At 35.0% G+C, this 20,603-nt stretch overlaps 1 protein-coding gene across 2 annotated transcripts; it reads left to right on the top strand.

Moving 5' to 3' along the window:
* Positions 1–4,097: 4,097 nt before the first annotated feature.
* LOC125667889 (WD repeat-containing protein 70-like) lies at positions 4,098–19,996 on the top strand. 2 transcript variants are annotated; one of them, XM_048901548.2, is made up of 17 exons: positions 4,098–4,154; positions 4,387–4,482; positions 4,677–4,757; positions 6,836–7,134; positions 7,254–7,313; positions 7,510–7,643; positions 7,988–8,141; positions 9,354–9,430; positions 11,139–11,319; positions 11,532–11,631; positions 11,973–12,057; positions 16,386–16,521; positions 16,794–16,894; positions 17,009–17,088; positions 18,883–18,999; positions 19,184–19,352; positions 19,600–19,996. In XM_048901548.2, exons 2-17 carry the CDS (start codon positions 4,461–4,463, stop codon positions 19,688–19,690), a joined length of 1,887 nt encoding a protein of 628 aa, XP_048757505.2. In that variant the 5' UTR covers positions 4,098–4,154; positions 4,387–4,460; the 3' UTR covers positions 19,691–19,996. The 2 variants fall into 2 exon arrangements, with proteins under 2 accessions (XP_048757505.2, XP_048757506.2); XM_048901549.2 differs by having other exon boundaries at positions 4,098–4,293.
* The last annotated feature ends 607 nt before the right edge of the window (positions 19,997–20,603 follow it).

Genomic DNA, 20,603 nt, shown 5'->3' with positions numbered 1-20,603 from the left:
TATACTTTTGAAACTATGAATTTGATCTCATTGGCCAAGAACGCACTTCATTTGAACAAGAGGTCCATGGGCCACATCGCCCACCTGGGTCACCTTGGCCCTGCTGTTGTTCAGCTGTTGTGATTTATCAATCTTTATTTCCATGAAAAATTTCGACCCCATATTGTGGCCCCAACCTAGCCTCAAAGGATCACAACATAACTGAAAATGAATTCACATAACACAGAGATGCCTCAACATGTTCTGGATAAGACCAAGGTCACGAGGTCATAGATCATGGTATGATATGAAAGACCTTGCCATAAGAAATCTATATGCAAAACATGAAAGTTCTATTGTAGATAGTTCAAGAGATATTGAATAGGTCAGATTTTTATCAACGTTACACTAGGTCAAACTTGAATGCACTCTATGTCAGGAAGCTTTCATATAAATTTTCGATTTTCTGACCCAGTGTTTAAAATTTCCCAATATATCCGAAAGTAAAACTTTTTCCCCAATAATGGTCTTACCCCACCCTCGAGAGCCATGATTTGCACAAACTTGGGTCTACTCTATATCAGAAAGCTTTCATGTAATTTCAACTTTTCTGGTCCGGTAGTTTTTAAAAAGATTTTTAAAGATTTCCCCTATACGCTATTTCTCATCTAAATCTTTCACCTCCGGGGTGATAAACTCAAGTTTGCATTATTTCAGGAAGCTTTCAATGAAATTAGAATTTTCTTGCCTAGTGGTTCTTGAGAAGATTTTTAGATAATTTCCCTATATATTCGCATGTAAAACTTTGATCCTCTATTGTGGCCCCACCCTACACCCAGGGGCTATGATTTCAACAAATTTGAATCTGCACTATATAAATATGTCAGGAAGCTTTCGTGTAAAGAGGGTGTTGCACAGAAGAGGGAATTTTCCCTATTCGGAGCTCCGTGCCAGCACTCGTGACGTAGACGACGATGGTGTATAGAGATTTATAATGCAGACTGCCCAGTAGGGGCCTTGTTACAGTAAGCTTGTTGCGGCGAGGCGACGATGTTGGTCGACCCTCGGATCCCCTGGGAACGTAGAACTGACCTTCATCCATATTTATACTCCTATGACGTATCAGCCACAATGTGACTAAAGTACAGACCTATATTATATATATATAGGATCGGATAACTCCCCATCAAAGGTCTTGTTCTGGTGAACTTTACATTAACATTGGCCAATGAAATCATAACTTCCTCTTCTCTATCTGGTATAATATAGGTCTGAACTTTAGTCAGATTGGTATTTGCCATTTGCCATTCTCCAGTACTAAGGACAAGCCTAATACATTTTATGTGTCAATACATTATACTTTCTCAATGTACTTTACTTTTTCCTTCCGCTTGTACCAGTGGGTGTCGCGGGGAGATACAGCCGTCTGTCAGCAGCCAGGCGAGTGGCCTGGTACATTATGCATGTAGTCTAAACTTAATTTTTGAAATCGTGAAAATCAAGTTTTTCTTTCTTCTTCTTCTGAGTATCAGATACAAATGTACAGGGTTACATGTTACGAGTGTATCAAATTTATTGCATAATTAATTTTCTTCAAAACTGCACCATGTACTTTATTAGAAGGGGTAGTAACTTCAATACAATATAGTTATGTACAAGTTCATAACATGCACGTTGATTACTGCAACATAGTTACTATGTTTGTACTATATGAACATTATGTTTTGTATGTATTGCATATGCATTGATAGATTTGACGGCTAACTCTCTGTTCATCATGCAGTGCTATTGTCTTTGTTTTCCTTTGTCATATGTTTCTGTGATGTTAAACCTCCGTGGGCCCAAATTGGTTGAAGAAATTGTGGTAGTTTGGGTTTTACTTTTACTTTTATTTCTGGATTTCGATCCCGATGTAAGTTATTCACCCGTTGTATTTGACCACGCCCACTTTATCTTTCAGCCAATAACTTTAATGACAGTTTCTATTGTTTAATTTGCTATATAAAGCCATGCAGCTTATTATTCGTCGAAGCGAGACAGCTGGCCTTGCTAGCTACTCTTCTCCTTCCATTATTCCTATTTTGGAATTACGTTTTCATTTACTTTGCCCATTTTTACTTACTAAATTATTATTATTACCTTTTGGGAGAATTTCTTGATAGTTTCTACGCTAAGTTCTAGGCTTTAGGAGTGTGTATTTGTCACATTCATACTGGTAATAAATTCGTAAAGTGTTATTTATCTTATTTTCATTTCAATTGAATTTATTTTCAAGTTTAAAATCATAGTGTAGTTGGGTCGTTTCGGAGTCGCCACTATCAACATAAAATAAAACAAACACAACGCGAAGTACAGACTATACGAACGCCAGACCTGCTACAAAATATTCTATTCTAGTGTAGTAACCCTCTGCTGTGTTCGGTACGTTCAAATATCATTTTGAACAAGAAATGACATACGTATGACGTCATAACGAGGAAGTACCCGTCTTCTTCTTCAAAACGTATCCATGAAAGGTCAAGATATCGAACAGTGATCAATCTCATAACTCCTATATGCAATACAAAATAGAGAGTTGGGCAAACACGGACTCCTGGGTATACCAGAGGTAGCAGCAGGTGCCTAGGAGGAGTAAGCATTCTCTGTCGACCTGTTACACCCACCGTGAGCCCTTTATTTTGATCAGGTTATATTACTTGGAAATAAACAAATAAATACTGATTTATACACAGTTGGTAGTGCAGGTGAACGCATCGCAAAAATTGCAATTACATGTCGGGAGTAAAATTTGCATTAGTCAAAGGTCACATGTGAATAGTATAGGGCTAAAGTGTAAATTTTGGGCAAATATACTCGCGCACAAATCTTGCTAACACCCCACCTCCCCATATCACATTACACCATAAATTAAAAGGCGCACGTAAACGGAGCTTAAGTTCTCTTGAATATATATCAACCCAAGACTTTGAAAAAACAAAAAGGAATTCTAAAAATGTATTTGGTAAATCAAATCATATATCAAAGGCACAGTCAAGAAAGATATAGGCCAATGATATATAGGCCTATTGAAAATACGTTTGAAAGGGTATGAAAGATCGAATTAGGGTTAGGGTTACTAGTTAGAGGTTAGGGTTACAGCTAGGGTTAGGCGATTTTTACAAATCTTAAAATTGGCTTTCATCCCTGAAAGAGACTGGCCGGTACAATCAACAAAGTATTGCAAGAAAAAAATATAGATTGTTCCTACTCTGTAGAAAACCCGCATTTTCTAAAGAAAGTTCGGGAATATTGTTGTTACCGTGCAGATGTGCAATGAGGTTTCGATTTTTTTTTCACCCTGGGGGTCAAAGGTGGGCGGGGGGGGGGGGAGGGGGGGGGCGTGTGGGGGTTTTCTAGAAAAACCTGATTCCCAGAGCTTCTCATACATTTTATGCAGTAGCCAAATTATCTTTTGGAAAATGATTGGTGGTGTCCTGCAGATGTGCAATAAGGTTTTGGAATTTTCATTTTTCACCCTGGGGGCCAAATGTGGTCGAAAACTACTCTTTTCTACAAAAACCTGGTTCCCAGAATTCTTCTTAATATATATGGTTTAGGAGTCAAGACCTCAATATTGTTTTAAATATATTTCAACAATTATGAAATAGGGGGTTGGGATGGCCCCAAGGCAGTTGACCAACAGAATGCCCAAATGTATCTTGACATATGCAGCAAGAATATGTATGGTATAGGGTATATATTTCGGACTAGTTATGTGGTCACTATTGCGGTTTCTTTGCTAGTTACACAAGTATGACGGACACACAGGCGCTTGTTTCATAAACTTGGCAAGCTACACTATATAAACTGTTATCATATATAGCTTGCCAGGTTTATGAGACAAGCGCCTGTGGACGGATAGTATATAGGCAGGCAAACATTGAATTTTAAAATATATTAGCCTACTTAGTATTAATTATTTTTTCTTCTAATAATATAAGTATTCAACACTTTGAATAGTTCGTATTTCAAAAAATAAAGCGTATTATATTCCAAAAAATGTTGTACACCATGTCCTTCTAAATGCGCCCGTGTAATCAGAGCAAAACGAAAATCGAATGATTTATGGTTCAAATTCTCTTTTTAAAAATCCACTTCCGGTATATTGGAGGAAAACAACTTTTTACAAGATATAGGTAAACATCAATGTTAGAAAATCGTGTGAGAAAAAGTTACAAATTTATTCAGGATGGCATTTATTTACTGCAGATTTAAATGTATTATTCGTAAATTTCCTCTTGTTAACGTATATGGCCAGTGAAGATAGTAAAATTAGTAAGTGTAGAGAAAATTCGAATTTTTCATTGCACCGTACAAGAAGCTGATGTGTATGCAATGACCTGTGAATTAATTTTATACATATTACAGCTAACTAAACAAATCAGACGATATTGGGATGCCACAAAGTTAGCAGTAGATAGTTCCATCGACTATAATCGGAAATGACAGACAATATGGATGATGGTTTGTTAAATTACACTTTATAACTGTGAGAACTGTGTGCATTCGCAATTATTCTTATGGATAATTGCTCCTATTTTTATGAATATTTAGTTACAACAAGCATGTTTCTAAGAAAATGCTGAATAACTTAAGTTATACATTGGAAGTGTGATTATTTTCATCATATTCAATTATTCATATTGTTCACTTTTTAGCTTCTCAAAAGAAAGCCCGTACATTTGACTTCATGGAAATGTTTAAGGAGGCCAGACAATCAGCCATAGATCGTAATCAAGGTATAATGATATGTTATTTATCTAAGATTATATGTGTAACATTTTTTCTTACAAATGATCAAGATATAGGGCTCATGGCAAGTGTGACCATTCGACAGGGGATGCTTACTCCTCCTAGGCACCTGATCCCACCTCTGAAACATCCAGGGGTCTGTGTTTGCCCAGCTCTCTATTTTGTATTGTTTATAGGAGTTATAGGATTGATCACTGTTTGTTATCTTCACCTCAGACTATAATGTTAAATACGATTTTACACATTGACAACACAATGAGAAATAGACATTTAAACTAAACACATGAAATAGATGCTTACGAGACATAAGTTCTGAAGAGAAGATATTACACTCGAGTCTTTGTTTACATAACACAGAATCAAAGCTAAAATGTTGCTCTTATCCATGCATTCAGACCGTCCAAATTTTTGTTGTCAACATTAAATGAGCTATATTTTTAATTTTTAACATAAAAAATTAAAAACATTTCTTTCACAAAACATGAACCAGTCCCTTTAATAGCATGTGACTCCATGTATTACTTGTAACCAGTGGTGTTTTTATTCACTGTGAACAGTTCAGTAAATTGTAAAATAAAAGCTAAAAGAATATAAAATGAGCCTGGAAGAACTTGCAGGGCAACTTGCCTCTTTGCCAACTTGCCCTAACTAACTCTTCCTAATTTTTTGCCATCTTGCCCCAACTGTGTTTTAACTCATCTGAACTAATATACCAACTTGCCCCAACTGATATGCCAACTCTACTCAACTATTTTACCAACTCGCTCCAATACCTCATCATTTTTCCTATCAATATGCCTTCTACACATTCCAAGAACTTATAGAACAAGTATAGTGGTGTTTACAGATAACTATAAATGCACTACAGGTTAGCTGCAAAATTATTATCCTTTGTATGAAAAGAAGTTGTATTTTGTAATAAAGTGAAGATCAAATATTATGGGGTCATGGTCAAATGTCATTACCATCTTTACTACAACAGTTAGATTTGGCTATGTTTAGTGACATTTATGATTTTGATATTGAACCACACACAGAAGAAAGTAATTTAAATTCAAATTTTGCACACAGTTAATGTACAAATCTCTTGCATACTAGGAGAATGAAGTCATTTGACCCTTTAAATGTTTTCCCATGATTATGTCTCACTTCTTCCAGGGGGAGACATATTGTTTACATTCTGTCTGCTTGTCTGACTTTGTCACACAATCTTGTGAATGCTTCTTCTCCTGTATGGCTTATCAGATAGACTTGAAATTTTGTACAATGTCTCATTGCAATTCATAGATGTGTATATTATGGGGACGTGAGGATCCAATTATTTTCCTAAAAGTTATAGTGGATTTAAGAGGGGAGGGGGGGGGAGATGTGATATAGCTTGTGAACACTTTTCCTCTAATATAGCTTATCCAATAGACTTGAAACTTTGTATACCATTTGCAGATGTGCATATTGTCAGAACAGGAGGATCCAATTGCTATCCTTAAAGTTATAGTTGGTCTAAGAGGGGTAGAGGGTTTAAAATAGCTTGTGAACACTTCTCCTATATGGCTTATCAGAGAGTCTTTAAAATTTTTTTTTTTTTTTTTTTTTTTTTTTTTTTTTTTTATACAATATTTCATCATCATTTAGTGATGTTCACATTGTTCTGAACCAGGGATCTAATATTTTCCTACAATTTACAGTGGATCAAAGAGGAGTGTTTTATACCTTTTGTTCATGTACAAAGGTATGTTCACTTTTCTCCTGGTACTTCAACATAACAGTCATTACTTTTGTTTGATATACAAGAATGACATTGGTCACATTGATGTTGAATCTTTAAGACTTTCCTGCACATGCTCTCTCCTCCATACCTTGCAGAAAACTAAGGGGAAGGGTGTGTAATTTGGAGCACTTTCAAGGGGGGGGACTTGGAAATATTTGTTTTTAACAAAAACAAATTATATTTAATCTTTCTTTTCATCTCTGTGGACCCTCACTTTCCCTTAAAATAAAGAAACAAGCAAAAACAAAAGAAGTGATACACTCACTATAGCTTGCAAATTATATGTGCCTCATCTAGGTAAATTTGAGGAGAATGTAGACCATGCTAGAACCAGTAATGATGATGTCAGAGGTCTACCTTTTCCGGCTGCTCACAGATCTTCCAAAACTGTTGACCAGGAAGGACCTTCGCAATCTCAGATTTTGTCCAAAGAGAAGGATAGTGATGAAGAGGATATGATAGGTCCCCCACTCCCTCCAGATATAGCCAAGGGACCCAAAACCGCAACAGATGATGATGTGATAGGACCTCCATTACCTCCTGGATTGTCCACATCAAAAGATTCAGATGATGAGGATGAAGAGGAAGAAGAAGAAGTAGGAATTATGTCAATGCATTCTTTTAAAATGGTTCAAATTTTCTCAAATTTAACCAAGGTTAAATATTTATAAGAAGGTACTGCATGATTATTTCATATTCTATTCTTTTCTTCCAGACTTTAGACAAGAAAATACCTTCATCTCATGAAATTTCCCTGGGCCATGGATTAAAAGCTGTAAGATGTTTTTTTTTAATTGTTCTGAATGTTTCTTCAATGTTAAGCAATTATATGATACAAAGAATTATGGAAAAGAAACCATTTTTAAGGTACATGATACATGAATCACACCTTTCTTTTTATCCATCAACAAAAATGATAGTTGTGAAGATAGTGATTTTGAGTTACATCTTACTGACTTTTATTTCTGTAGGTGTCGTCCTTAGCCCTGGATCCATCCGGAGCTCGACTGGTCACAGGAGGACATGACTTTATTGTCAAGTTTTGGGATTTTGCTGGAATGGACCAAAGTCTGCAATCATTTCGAAACATTAAACCATGTGAAAGGTTAAAAAAATTTTAGTCATGTAGGAACCGAAAACATGTGAGAGGTTCAAACTTCATAGCAATCATTCAAGAACATTAAAATTTATGAAAGGTTGAAATTGAGATTGAAATAACTTTATTATGTTTGTAACGTCCATTCTTATATAAAAGGATTTTTTAATTAATTTTTATTCTGGTGTATTTCAGTTACAACATGTCACTTGCTTATATTGTTTAGGATCATTATACTGTTTTTAAACCTTGTACACGTCATAAGTTCGTGGAAGATGAAAAAAGTAAAATTTTCATTTGAAAGATTTCAAAGTGGGATTTTATGAATGGTACAAACATTTTCTTGAACACAGTCATCTCCTGAAGCAACTGCAGTATAGTGCCACAGGTGAAATGATTCTGATCATAGCTGGTAATTGCCGGGCCAAAGTGGTTGACCGTGATGGATTTGAGAAGTTGGAGTGTGCCAAGGGGGACCCGTACATTGTAGACATGACTAGTACTAAGGTAGTGATTGGTTATTAAAGATAACTGGTAGATTAAGGACTGTTTAATCGTAAATATACCGCAAGAGGCGCACAGCTGTTTTTACAATTAATAAATTTGGTGGCTGATTTCAATAATGTATCACAATAGAATAGTTTATATTTCGTAAAAAGGACATGTCTTTAAAAGTACATTAAATTTTTTATACAAGTATGATCAGCATTTTGTGATATTCAATACCCTGCCATTATTTACAAATGTGCACTATCACTATTTCTCTTTTTTGCCTTGTTCAAATATTTAATATAGTGTGAACTAGAACAACATGAAATTCAGATAAATAGTTTCCAAAATGCAGACTTGATTCCAGGACCAAGCACCAAGCAAACACACTGTCCACTAGTCCACAGAACCACTAAACTGATTATGGATAAATTATATAACCGGGCTCCCTGAATCTCTAGTCAGGTGCTCTATCAACTGAGCTATCTGGCCACCGGCGATAAAACCTGTCTGACCACTACATTCCCCATCTTTAATATGTCTTTGCCCTCAAAGACACACAACTCAGATTCTTTTTGCCCCTGGCAGGACTTCACCTGCAACAGACTGGGATTTGAACCCATATCCCCCAAATCTCTAGTTAGGTGCTCTACCAACTGAACTGAATGACCATGCATGCACCGGTGATTAAAACTGTCTAACCTGTACATGTATGTACTAAAGTTTACCACTAACCAATGTAACCGTTATGAATATTCAAATAGCACTACAATGTAACCGTTATGAATATTCAAATAGCACTACAATATAACCGTTATGAATATTCAAATAGCACTACAATGTAACCGTTATGAATATTCAAATAGCACTACAATGTAACCGTTATGAATATTCAAATAGCACTAAAATGATGAGTTGTGACCACTTTTAATGATATGGACAAATAAAATGAGTGATCACCCTCTGCTCTATGACAAACCCTAATATTTTGAAAAAAATATTGACAGTCAGCATAATAATGATATTAATGTTATATTTTGTGTGTACTATGCCAAAATAGTTGTCAGTGTTTTAACACAGTGCACCGATTACTGTTTTGGCAAGGTATATTCAAAATGTCATTATTATGTAGTGATATTGAATGCTCCAGCATGTTTTCCAATTTTTAGTATATTATAGTATCTGATTTGTTTGAAACACATTGTAACTTATGATTGGTTTGTGTTGCAGGGACATACAGCTATGTTAAATGGGGGCAGTTGGAATCCAAAAATGAAAGAAGAATTTATGACTTGTTCCAATGATGGGTTTGTAAAATTTTCCTTTATGTGTGCCTATTTTTGGATAGGATGCATCATGGTACAGGGATGGCTGGCTGGCTGTCCTCTGTCCAGGTTTTCTGAAAAACTCCACTCCACATTCAACATTTGCAAGAGTTATGCCCCTTTATGTGGAATGCCGGTTTTTAAACTAACTCTGAAATTTTTCAAGCAATTAACTTCTTATTTTACACAGTGTTTGTATGAATTTTGATTTATCGTTAATTTTTATGAAAATTACAAATCATCAAACTTTTGTTCAAAAGCTCAAGTGAACTTTTCTGAACCATTTGCCTGGTGTCTGTTTGTTCATCCATCTATCTATAAACTTTTAACATTTACGTCTTCTTTTCTAGAACCACAGGACTAATTTTTAACCAAAGTTGTTAAAAAGCATGATTGGGTAAAGAGGATTCAAGTTATGTAATTTAGAATTTGTGAAAATTTTGTGGTATCTTTTAAAAAAATTCTCAAGAACCACTGGGCCAATTTCAATCAAACTTTGCATAAATCATCCTTGTGTAAAGAGGATTGAAATTTGTACAAATGAAAGGCCATGCTCCCCCCAAAGGAAAGATAATCAAGAAAAGGCAAAAATAGGGTGGGGTCATTTAAATTCTTCTTAAAAACCACTGGTCCAGAAAAGTTGAAATTTACATGAAAGCTTCCTGACATCAAGTACATTCAAGTTTGTTCAAATCATGATCTTACCTCAAACAGGACACATGACTGTCACTTGATTTGCATTAGAAATGGCCGAGTGACAGTTGTTGTAATTTAATTTAAAACTAATTAATTTTGGTTAAAGTAGGTGAAATAATGTATGACATGTCGTACAGCCTCATAAATATGTACGTGCTATGATTAAACAGTGTTTTTACAAGGTGGACAAAATTTGTTGAAATTTGGACCATACAACTTTAAGTGAATTCAACATTGGTTATATTATGACCCTTTTGGGCTAAGTTGATGCCTTGATATGGGGTCAAAAATTTTTCATGGGAATAAAGACTGAAAAACATCACAACAGAACATCAGCAGAGCTAGGGTAACTCAGGTGAATGATGTGGCCCATAGGCCTCTTGTTTATTTTTGAATGAAGGTACATTGTATAGAGGGTATATGATTTTTCTGTCCAATTCCTGTTTTAATTGGGTTTTTTAAGCGAGGACCTTATCATTTCAGAGTTTTATGGGTATTGAAGATATACTTATTGCATAGATTTTGATTTTATTTACTTTAATACATAGAAATTGCAGATTGTTAAACTTTTGTAAAAATAAGTTACATACATGTAGGGTGTCCAGGTGCGAATGTCATCTGCTGTACAATTTATTGTTTTGCAGTATGATCTTCTACACCAAGTTTGCAATGTGGAATAGTTTTAAATATTTAAGTCATATTTTGGCTGACAGCCTTAGATACTGTAGAATTTATAATACAATTACATGTAAATGGTGTATCACCCACTTGATGGTTAATAAGGTCCTAGCTTAAAAACTAAAACAGGAAATCACGTACCCAAGACCATCTTTATTCAAAGATTCATAAATCAAAACCGTCATTCTTCAGTTCCTTAGAAAAAGATTATTTCTAGTTACTTCAAGCTGACAGAAAGTTTCTTCTACAGTTAAACACATGCATAATACCCTCTGGAATTTATTGAAATAAAAATGCATGCTTATTCCATTGGTAGCACTGTGAGACTGTGGGATGTGAACTCCGAGGGGAAGAAACACAAAAACTGTATCAAACCTAAATCCCAGCAGGGGAGGAAAATAGTCCCCACAGCCTGTACCTATAGCAACGATGGCCGCTGGGTGGCAGCTGCATGTCAGGATGGATCCATCCAGATCTGGGATCATAACAAATCATTTGTAAGATTGTTATTTAACATTTCATTGTTCTTGTGAATGGATGGTAATCAGGATACCTATTACCTAGCCTGAAAGACTTGCACTCTTAAAACTATGTACATATTGTACATGTATTTTTAAACACAAAGGCCACACATTCCACAGAAGAAGAGAAAATCAGTGGGGACAAAGGACGTCTGTCATAATATAATGTACATTTATTTACTACACAGGTGAATGTAGCACTCATGAACAGAGGATGTCATATGAATGGTACTGATACTTCCTGTTTGTGTTTCTCATACGATGGACAATGTCTGGCATCTAGAGGAGGCGAGTCTTGTATATAAACTATTTACACTGTATTCTGTAAATTCCTAAATATACGCGTGAAATTTATTATCACGTAATTTCGCGAGAAGCATCGCTCGCAAAATAAAATTACTCGCTTTTATCTTTATATAGCTAAAATACATGTAAAGACTCTTGATCAACAGAGCACTTGCGAATTTATGCTCTCGCGATTTGACCCATACGAGTCATTTCCTGATATTAAGTACTCGCGTAAAATAAGGAATCTATAGTATGTTTTACTATCATTGTGAGAGAGGAAATTCTGCTATAAATCCAGTTTCTTTGCCATGACACACGATTACTGGGCATTTCTTTTGCAGGTGATGACACACTTAAACTCTGGGATATAAGGAATTTCAAGAAACCTCTGAAAGTACGAGAAAATTTGGTCAGCTATTATCCTGTGTAAGTTGCCTTTGTTTAGATGACTGTAATCATACTTTGATAACCTATTATCCTGTGTAAGTTAACTTTGTTTAGATGACTAAACATACTTTGATAACCTATTATTCTGTGTAAGTTGCCTTTGTTTAGATGACTGTAATCATACTTTGATAACCTATTATTCTGTGTAAGTTGCCTTTGTTTAGATGACTGTAATCATACTTTGATAACCTATTATTCTGTGTAAGTTGCCTTTGTTTAGATGACTGTAATCATACTTTGATAACCTATTATTCTGTGTAAGTTGCCTTTGTTTAGATGACTGTAATCATACTTTGATAACCTATTATTCTGTGTAAGTTGCCTTTGTTTAGATGACTGTAATCATACTTTGATAACCTATTATTCTGTGTAAGTTAATTTTGTTTAGATGACTGTAATCTTACTTTGATAACCTATTATTCTGTGTAAGTTAATTTTATTTAGATGACTGTAATCATACTTTGATAACCTATTATTCTGTGTAAGTTGCCTTTGTTTAGATGACTGTAATCATACTTTGATAACCTATTATTCTGTGTAAGTTAACTTTGTTTAGATGACTGTAATCATACTTTGATAACCTATTATCCTGTGTAAGTTAACTTTGTTTAGATGACTGTAATCATACTTTGATAACCTATTATCCTGTGTAAGTTAACTTTGTTTAGATGACTGTAATCATACTTTGATAACCTATTATTCTGTGTAAGTTGCCTTTGTTTAGATGACTGTAATCATACTTTGATAACCTATTATTCTGTGTAAGTTGCCTTTGTTTAGATGACTGTAATCATACTTTGATAACCTATTATTCTGTGTAATGCACAGATCAATTTACACCTCAGCAAGATTGAGTAGCGATCACTTTTGTGGCATTTCTGAAATCTTTCTTTGGACAAATAGTGTACAATGTTTTCAATGCCCCTTCTTCTCTGAGGCTGTCCAGCATTTTTTCAGCAATTGTCCTCAACTGAACCTGTCTTTTGAAATTACTTGACACCAACCTACATACTTTTAGTAGGCTTAGTGTCTGATGGATATCCGTTTTGTATTGTGCAAATCACTTGCTGGTGAATGAGTATGAGTATGGTGAATGAGTATGGTGAATGAGAATGGTGAATGAGTATGAGTATGGTGAATGAGTATGAGTATGGTGAATGAGTATGAGTATGAGAATGGTGAATGAGTATGGTGAATGAGTATGAGTATGGTTAATGAGTATGAGAATGGTGAATGAGTATGAGTATGGTGAATGAGTATGAGAATGGTGAATGAGTATGAGTATGGTGAATGAGTATGAGTATGGTGAATGAGTATGAGAATGGTGAATGAGTATGAGAATGGTGAATGAGTATGAGAATGGTGTATGAGTATGGTGAATGAGTATGAGTATGGTGAATGAGTATGAGAATGGTGAATGAGTATGAGAATGGTGAATGAGTATGAGAATGGTGAATGAGTATGAGTATGGTGAATGAGTATGAGTATGGTTAATGAGTATGAGAATGGTGAATGAGTATGAGAATGGTGAATGAGTATGAGAATGGTGTATGAGTATGGTGAATGAGTATGAGTATGGTGAATGAGTATGAGAATGGTGAATGAGTATGAGAATGGTGAATGAGTATGAGAATGGTGTATGAGTATGGTGAATGAGTATGAGTATGGTGAATGAGTATGAGTATGGTGAATGAGTATGAGAATGGTGTATGAGTATGGTGAATGAGTATGAGTATGGTGAATGAGTATGAGAATGGTGAATGAGTATGAGTATGGTGAATGAGTATGAGTATGGTGAATGAGTATGAGAATGGTGAATGAGTATGAGTATGGTAAATGAGTATGAGTATGGTGAATGAGTATGAGTATGGTGAATGAGTATGAGAATGGTGAATGAGTATGGTGAATGAGTATGGGTATGGTTAATGAGTATGAGAATGGTGAATGAGTATGAGTATGGTGAATGAGTATGGGTATGGTGAATGAGTATGAGAATGGTGAATGAGTATGAGTATGGTGAATGAGTATGAGTATGGTGAATGAGTATGAGATTGGTTAATGAGTATGGTGAATGAGTATGAGAATGGTGAATGAGTATGAGTATGGTGAATGAGTATGAGAATGGTGAATGAGTATGAGAATGGTGAATGAGTATGGTTAATGAGTATGGTGAATGAGTATGGTGAATGAGTATGAGTATGGTGAATGAGTATGGTGAATGAGTATGAGTATGGTGAATGAGTATGAGTATGGTGAATGAGTATGAGAATGGTGAATGAGTATGGTGAATGGTGAATGAGTATGGGTATGGTTAATGAGTATGAGAATGGTGAATGAGTATGAGTATGGTTAATGAGTATGAGAATGGTGAATGAGTATGGTGAATGAGAATGGTGAATGAGTATGAGTATGGTGAATGAGTATGAGAATGGTGAATGAGTATGAGTATGAGAATGGTGAATGAGTATGAGAATGGTGAATGAGTATGAGAATGGTGAATGAGTATGAGAATGGTGAATGAGTATGGGTATGGTCAATGAGTATGAGTATGGTGAATGAGTATGAGTATGAGAATGGTGAATGAGTATGGTGAATGGTGAATGAGTATGAGAATGGTGAATGAGTATGAGTATGGTTAATGAGTATGAGAATGGTGAATGAGAATGGTGAATGAGTATGAGAATGGTGAATGAGTATGGGTATGGTGAATGAGTATGAGAATGGTGAATGAGTATGGTGAATGGGTATGAGTATGGTGAATGAGTATGAGAATGGTGAATGAGAATGGTGAATGAGTATGGTGAATGAGTATGAGAATGGTGAATGAGTATGAGTATGGTTAATGAGTATGAGAATGGTGAATGAGTATGAGAATGGTGAATGAGTATGGGTATGGTTAATGAGTATGAGAATGGTGAATGAGTATGAGAATGGTGAATGAGTATGAGAATGGTGAATGAGTATGAGAATGGTGAATGAGTATGGGTATGGTGAATGAGTATGAGAATGGTGAATGAGTATGAGAATGGTGAATGAGTATGAGAATGGTGAATGAGTATGGGTATGGTTAATGAGTATGAGTATGGTGAATGAGTATGAGTATGAGAATGGTGAATGAGTATGGTGAATGGTGAATGAGTATGGGTATGGTTAATGAGTATGAGAATGGTGAATGAGTATGAGTATGGTTAATGAGTATGAGAATGGTGAATGAGTATGGTGAATGAGAATGGTGAATGAGTATGAGAATGGTGAATGAGTATGGGTATGGTGAATGAGTATGAGAATGGTGAATGAGTATGGTGAATGGGTATGAGTATGGTGAATGAGTATGAGAATGGTGAATGAGTATGAGTATGGTTAATGAGTATGAGAATGGTGAATGAGTATGAGAATGGTGAATGAGTATGAGAATGGTGAATGAGTATGGGTATGGTGAATGAGTATGAGAATGGTGAATGAGTATGAGAATGGTGAATGAGTATGGGTATGGTGAATGAGTATGAGAATGGTGAATGAGTATGAGTATGGTTAATGAGTATGAGAATGGTGAATGAGTATGAGAATGGTGAATGAGTATGAGTATGGTTAATGAGTATGAGAATGGTGAATGAGTATGAGTATGGTTAATGAGTATGAGAATGGTGAATGAGTATGGTGAATGAGTATGAGAATGGTGAATGAGTATGAGTATGGTGAATGAGTATGAGTATGGTGAATGAGTATGAGTATGGTTAATGAGTATGAGTATGGTTAATGAGTATGAGAATGGTGAATGAGTATGAGTATGGTTAATGAGTATGAGAATGGTGAATGAGTATGGTGAATGAGTATGAGAATGGTGAATGAGTATGAGTATGGTGAATGAGTATGAGTATGGTGAATGAGTATGGTGAATGAGTATGAGTATGGTGAATGAGTATGAGAATGGTGAATGAGTATGAGAATGGTGAATGTTTAAGTTAAAAATAGTCTCGAAATACAATTGAACAATTTCAGCAGGCCTCTGAATTGATATACTGAATTAACAAGGTATGTTATGATGTCAACATTTTCCCATATTTTCTTGTATATTGTAAATAGTAGTGTGGTGGTCAGCTGGGTTCAATCACCGATGCTAGATAGCTCAGTTGGTAGAGCACCTGCCTGGGTTCAAATCTCAGTTATGTCCATTGCATTTTCTTCCTTTTTAAAAAGTGTTTCATTATCCATGACTTTTTAAAGTCAAAATTTAAAAAAAGGGTACCTGATATTTTGAATCAACCTGTATACTTGGATATAAACACATGTACATGTTTATCTTACAGGACTGACTGCATTTTTAGTCCTAATGACAGAATGGTGTTAACAGGAACCTCTGTAAAGAAACAGGGAGATGGTCAGCTTCTTTTCATGGAACGAGAGTCATTAGATATAGTGTCCGAAATTACTGTGGCTGAATCAGTAAGTTTTCTTAAGATTACAGTCTTGGACTCTTCTTAACCATGTGTTGGACTATTCTTAACCATCTGATTTTGGTAATGGTAAATATTGAATACTTTGTTAAGTAAGATTTATAGAATTTTGGTAATGGTAAATATTGAATACTTTGTTAAGTAAGATCTATAGAATAGTCATACATGTGCTAGTTGTTAAAAAGGGTATGTCCATTGAAAAGTACACATCAGAGTGGTTCTTTTAATTGGGTAGTGATTGTTACCAATGTTTCGTGACAGAGTGTTGTACGGTGTATATGGCATCCCAAACTAAACCAGATAGTCATTGGCTGTAGTGATGGAAAGGCTCATCTGTATTATGATCCTGATAAAAGTCACAGGTAAGATTTATCCTTTATACTGCTGTGGTACAACTTTAACTCAATGCATGTAGTTGTATGGTATTTGACTCAAAAAGTTATTTTGCAATTTGCATCATTAAATGTTTTTAACAGGGGAGCAATGCTGTGCATGGTGAAACAGCCCAGGAAATCTAAGCAGGTGCTAGCTTTAGCATCTCAACAAATAATCACACGTAAGTCTATTGCCATAAAAATAATGCATTATTTAATTATCTATTATTATACTAAGAGTATTTTTTATATGCCCATCTTTAGACGGAACCTTTATTGATACAGCAACATCACTTGTATGGGTATTGAAGAAGTACATAGCACAGATTTTGGTTTCCTTTTCATGGATTGCAATTTGCTTAATTTTGGGTGGTTTTAGTACAGTTATAGAGAACACAGCTTGTCCTTCTAATGCCTCTCACAATTTTCAAGCTTGAATTCGATCAATTCAGAGTGATGCATGGGTATTGAAGATGTGCAAATTTCATTGATTTTGACATGGGAATTACTAGTTGTAATGTTAATAAATTTATGAGTAAATTAAAAAAAAAAAAGGTACATAGCATGCCTAGATTTGAATGTCATTGAGTGTATTCAATCTTTGAATTTCAACCCAACTTTGATGATTGAATGAGCCTCCTGTCTATGATTTACATGTTTTGATATAGCTCTCTGGAAGACAGCCTTGGGTTGTTTTTTTTTTAGCTTAAATAAAGTGTAAATCATTTTCAGGTATACTTCTTTCGGATTGTCTACTTAGTTTTTGCATTTAAGGAAACATGCAACAATAATTTTTTGTGACATTTCAGCTAAAATTGAAAATCAAACCAGGGACCCTTGCATTACTATTTTTGTGATCTAACCATTGAGTTAACCAGACCAATATAAGAATTACAGTAATATTACTACATAAAATTCAAACCCATTTCAGAAATTATACATGTATATCAAGAAGATGACAAACGAGTATCGGAAATGGTCTACACCATTCACAAGTTTTTGTACATGTAGGATGTATTTCTAAGCCACGAGTTGTAGAACTTTACTTAAGGTAGTATCAGCCATCATCTACGATAGCTGTGATATACTTTTTTTTGCATCGTATGATGAAAAAAGTATCATAGTCTTAAAATTGTAACAGATGGTAGGAAGACAAACCAAGAGCCCTGTGTCAAATACTACCCCAAAATTACATTCTGTTACAGTAATATTTTCATGTAACAAAGAAAATTAGAAAATTGGATTGAATCAAAGTTGTTGGAATACACACATCAAGTTGTTTACAAAGGCCTTTGCTTGAAAATTGTAAGAGAAGTTAAATGGACAAACCATGTACTTGCTTTGTAATATATCCTCAACACTTACTAAGTTCAACAACCTGCAATTTTCTTTAAAACAAACAAAAATTGAAGAAAATCAAAATCCTTGCCACATCCACAATACCCATAAACACATTCTGTAAAGTAAGAATGTCCTCACTTGAAAACTGTGGGAGGAGTTTAAAGAAGAAATGTCCTCTCTGTAATATTTCATCAAAACTGACCAAGTTTAACAACCTGTAATTTTCTCAAAAATTGAAGAAAAAATTAATCAAAATTGCAACATATACGCATGGACAGACAAACATACAGACATCTCTATACCATAATAAGTCTCGTTCAAAGATGAGCATACTAGTTTTAGAAAAAATGGCAGAAATTGATGTGAGGATTTTGCCGATTTGAATTTTCTCAAAACTACTGAATTAATGCACTAAACTGTGAATATCATGTGAGAAAAATAATCATTCATTATAAACTTACAAGGGACAGTGAAATTCCACTCGGGGGTCAAGACTCATGATCTCAAGACTCGGCAAATCCTCATCCTAGACCATAAAATTTGTCCCAAGGGTGAAATTTCATTATTCCACACTCATTATAATGAATGATTCTATTTTCAAAATTTATATGCAAAAATGATCTTCCTCCTTGCAGCTTATGCTTTGCCGATGTTCAAAGAAACCAAATCTACCAGTACCAAGAAATTTGAAGAGAGAGTTAGGAAGGACCCCATTAAATCTAAGCGACCAGAATTGCCTGTGACTGGACCAGGTATGAACACAATTAATCCATTTCAGGTGTATTAACTGAAAACTTTCATGTGTACCCTCTACAGTGTTGCACATGTAAAATTAAATGTGGATACTTTATCATCTCATATTTTTGTAATTAGAAGTCTACATTGAAGTTCAGATGATGATGATGTTTTGTGTAATGAGATGCATTTTCTCCCCAGGTGAGGGTGGTCGGTTGGGTGTGAAAGGAGCCACACTAGCTCAGTATGTGGCTCAGAGTCTGGTGAAGCGGAAACCAGATAAATACGAAAATGACCCTAGGGCAGCCATTTTAAGACATGCCAAGGAGGCTGCAGAAAACCCATTTTGGATTGACCCAGCTTACAACAAGTAAACTATACAAGTTTTAATTAACATACCATACTCGTATTCTTAATTGCAATGTATATTTACAACAGCTTATCTCTTTCTCCGTATTCTGAATTATAACAGCATATTTTCTAATGCAGTTTAAGCATGAAGTGTTTCCTTCAAATCCAATGAATGCTAAATACTTTACCTGTATTTTATCATGAGCTGGTTTGATCTTATTTTTACATGAAAAATGTTGACATCTAAATTCTACAAATCATTTTAGGACCCAGCCTCAAAAAATCTTCCAGGAGGAGGAAGATAAAGAAAAGGAGGAAGATCATGATGAACCATTATGGAAAAAACAAAAAGTGTGATTCAAATGTCCTGACAAATTAACAGACTGCAGGTCAATTTGTTTTAACTGTGTCCTCCCAATCACTGATAGGAAATTGAGATGGTTCCACATCTAGTTGGATGTGTGTCATGCAATGGACATGTACAAGTGTTGTGTCAGATTGCAGTAAGGGTGAACAGTAGACTGAAAAGAAAATTTACCTTCATTCTTACAGGATTAGAATCGACATTTTCATTAGAAATCTGGTTGTCTGATAACATTGTTGTTTTATTAATACACCTCAAATGTATAATGGCTTCATTCCCAATAAAATATATCAACATAACTTGGCTAGTTTTAATGTCGGATGTATCTTTGTACTTGAACATACTGTAGACATATTTTTGTCCCCAGGTCATAATTCTGTAACTTCACCCATTCGGTTTTGTCCATGAGGTCATGATTTCATGGACTTGTTGTACGAGATAAAAAAAATTCAGTATGCCTGGTCAACATTACTGCAACAATTGGCAGATCCCCATGATTCGTTGAGAATTGTACTTGGACCATTTTTAAACTTGCTCAAACAGCTTTTACTTTTAACTGCAATTATCCCATCTGACAGAAAATATTCCAATTATCCTTATTTAAGACATTTGAATATACTATCGTGCATGAAAGTTAACAAGATTGAAGTACCGTATATCAGGTTTTTTCTGCATCATGTTTTTTCCGCAACTCGGTACCTAAAACAGTATATTAAAGTTACGCGAATCAAATTTTCACTATTTCAAAGTCTTAGCAAAAATATAATTCACTATTATTTAAACTTATGCAGGAATTTGGGGAAAAAGCCAGCATTTGTATGAAAAACTCCTAATTTTTATGCAGTGAATGAAACGATTTACACAATTTCCGAGTTACTGTCGCAATTATAATCAAATCTCAATATG

This window comes from Ostrea edulis, chromosome 4 (assembly GCF_947568905.1).
Source record: "Ostrea edulis chromosome 4, xbOstEdul1.1, whole genome shotgun sequence".
Lineage (NCBI taxonomy): Eukaryota > Metazoa > Mollusca > Bivalvia > Ostreida > Ostreidae > Ostrea > Ostrea edulis.
Note: the sequence above shows the minus strand (reverse complement) of the source record. Positions and strands in the feature narration are given on the sequence as shown.